Source organism: Micromys minutus, assembly GCF_963924665.1.
Source record: "Micromys minutus genome assembly, chromosome: 3".
NCBI lineage: Eukaryota > Metazoa > Chordata > Mammalia > Rodentia > Muridae > Micromys > Micromys minutus.
The window spans coordinates 15565560-15568953 of NC_137972.1; the positions used below are offsets into that span (position 1 = coordinate 15565560).

A 3394-nucleotide genomic window follows, 5' to 3' on the forward strand; every position below is an offset into this window, starting at 1 on the left:
TGGCCCTGCAGGTTATGCAATGTTGCCAATTCTGCAGCTTTTATGACTCATGTAGGGTTGTTTTGTGACGTAGCTTTGCTTCATCTTTTCCTATCAGTCACTCTTTATACAAATTCCCATTAGTAACCCAGTAAAACTAATTAAGTCTTCACATGAATATTTAAGAATTTGATCTGTCAACAGCTCCAAATATGGCTAATCATATTTCATATTAATATTTTAAAAATATCAAAATTTGTATTTCTTATAATTTTGCATAAAAACAAATAGATTATGCTATGTTCTAAAGATTTAAAGGTATTTATTTTTTAACCCTATGTTCACTAGTATCTGTAAGTACTGTTTTAAGAGGAGTTTGGTTATTTTATATAGAATAACAGCCTGTATTTTACAAATGAATTTATGTTACACTTTATGAACACCTTATGGGTAAATTAATAAATTTATAGTCAAGTAATTAAAAAAAACTGTAAGTATGATAGAAAAAACTACAGCTCTCTAAACCAGAAATGGCACAAACTTTTGATTTCCACAAAAACTATCAAACATATATATGTCCATTATATTTTTCTAACTTGCAAATCATGCCAGTCCATGTGATGCTGCAGTTGTCATGGTCTTCCTCTCTCTCCTACTTGCTCCTTCCCCAGTCTTGCCTTTGTTCCTCCCTTCTTCCTTCCTCCCTTCCTCCTCTCTCCTACTGTCTGAAAACCACATTGCATGTGAATAGCATACAAAATATTATAATTTAATAAAACCTTGTTTGTTACAAAAATGATTTAAAGGTGTTGCATATAGAAATGTAAATTATATTATCTTAATAATCATAAAGGTATTTTAGAAGGGTTGATTATGAAACCACTAAGAAATATACAGAACTCCAACAAAGTAGACTAATAGCTCCAAAGAATTGGTAAGAATATTTGCAAATTAAGCCCTGAATTAAATGACATGACATACCTTTATTTCTGGTGGACTATAATTCTATATTAAACTATATATTTTTAAAGTTTATTCATGTGTTTTATAGGGTTACATTTATTTGCTCTTTCAGAGTTTGTTATACATAAAAACACATATAATATAGTGTGTAAAAATCAAAATATCAGTGATTAATGGTTGGTAAAAATGTTGTAAAATTTGATATAATTATATTTTAGAAGGGTTACAATATTGAAAAATAACCTTGTAAATAACCACCTAATAACTATTAGATTTAGTCAGTTATAATTGCAAACAAAACCAAATTTGTGCAGTCAAAATGAAAGAATATTTAAAATGGATATTTTTCTAGGATATACAACACAATCTATAATATTTTAGGTATCTAAACTTTCTACATAATTTGACCGGAGTTTCTGCCACCACATTACAGAGAGACAGGCCCGTCTCAGCTTCATGTCTCCTAGAATCAGAATATATGAATGGAAAGAAGGAAAAGCTGTATTTGCAACCTTACAGAGTAAAATGAAAATGTTTTTCTTCAGTATTTCCTGTCTCCAAATTTGAACTATGACAGACAGAATAAAAATAGAATATAGTAGCAGAAAAGCAATGATAATTTTCAAGGCTTTGAAGTGGGCCTTGGTTCTGGCATCTCTGCTTCCTAGAACATGCTGTTGCATCTTCTTCTGATGTGTCCACAAAGAGAAGATGAGCAGGAAAAAAGCTAACAGGGACAAAACAAAGGGGATGGACAGAAAAATCATGTGGAGTATTAACGAATGTGTATGACAGTTTGCATAGTAATAGGAACTGAAGCTGCACGATGTGTTTCTGTGGTGTTCTTTAATGCATATGTTAATATACAAGTTAATTACTAAAGTATTTGAAATTAGGAGGACCAGTGACACCACCAGGGTACCTGTAACAACTTTTTCAACTCTCCACTTTAGGTAAAGAAAGATAGAGTTAGAAAAAGTGGCTATCTTGAGAAAATAAAGGACACTGAGGCATGTAGCAAGCCAGATGTTGAAATGGTTAGATATAATCCAGACATTAATAATGCCTTGCATTATCTTTGACATCTTAATTAAATTTGGATTTGAAAAGGAGAAGACTGAAGTTAAAAAAAATAAACAGAGATGTAATATTCTGGATATTGCCAAAGCAGTGAGAATTTGATTAACCAATGACATTTTCTTTCTCTTAAGCCAGTACATAGAATGAACCAGGGCCATAAACCCATTTCCTATAAATCCAATTATTAATTCAATGAAGAAAATGATTATAAGTATGCTGTGAGAGATAAGAAATATTGTCTTCAAAAGATGCTGCATTTTATATACTGGCTATAAAGATTTGCTCACATATCTATTTGAAATATAATTCTGAAAATGCTATGTAGATAATTTTTACTGTTTCTGAGTTTAATCTCATAATATGCTTTTTTTTCTTCTTAACTCTCCGACTACACACTATCAGAGGAGTAAACATACAGGTTCGACAGTGGCAGCTTCTGAATCTCCTTCCTTGACAATGTGTCTCCTAACACAGTTCACAAGTGCTTGACCAGAAAGGTTCATTCACATTCAGCTCCTGTAATGTTTTCTGGACAATGATAAAGGAAATGTTAGAAGCTCAGTCTTTTAGAAAGTCTCACAAAAATAAAAATCAAATGTTGACAGATATGAAACTTTCTTAGATATATGGCTTGATTAGTACTGGCAATTTCAGAGACCTTCTCATATGATATCGTTATCTCTTACATCCACATGTTTTTGACAGTATCAAAAGGATCTTTACTCTTGCAATATTAAGTGGTACATGTCATATTGTCTTATCATCTTACATGCATAAATATGCACTTAGAATGCTTCCATAAAAGTTCATATATATTAATATCCAAATATTTCTCCATAATGTATCCATATAGGTGAGCATTTATTGTACAAAGAGTTAATGCTTAATATTTTACATCTTTGTCAGGTCATGCTTTTGATATACTTTACTTGTCACCTGATGAAATAGGTCTTCCCTATTATTACATTTAAGATAGAAAACTCTTTTTGTGCTCTGTATAGTCATGAATGATCATTAGATAATCCACAATGTAACACACCTCCTTATTCCTGGCCTTTTCTTTGACTGGTACAACTTCTTCCATTAGCAAGAAACGCCATCAGAATGTATCCAATTCCAATCAACTTCCTCCATGGAACATACAGTCACCAAAGCTGATGAAGGATGGCATACAAGCTGGGAAAGATGAACAATGGGCAGTTTGATACACTGATTCAATTTTGAAAGAGTAATACAGGATTTAATAAAATAAATCTAGTAATGGTTGCCAAATAAAGTGTGGATGACAGCAAACAACATGAAGTTGTTTTTGAATCTTTTAAAATAGTGTATTCAGTCCCTGATGGAATATTAAGTAAAGAGGTAAACAATT

At 31.6% G+C, this 3394-nt stretch overlaps 1 protein-coding gene across 1 annotated transcript; it reads right to left on the reverse strand.

Annotated features, from left to right (window-relative positions):
• Positions 1–1319: 1319 nt before the first annotated feature.
• Positions 1320–2279, reverse strand: LOC308418378 (taste receptor type 2 member 117-like; the record flags this gene model as incomplete). Its single annotated transcript, XM_080913735.1, has 1 exon — positions 1320–2279. One exon carries the CDS (start codon positions 2277–2279, stop codon positions 1320–1322), a length of 960 nt encoding a protein of 319 aa, XP_080769861.1.
• Between the last annotated feature and the right edge of the window lie 1115 nt (positions 2280–3394).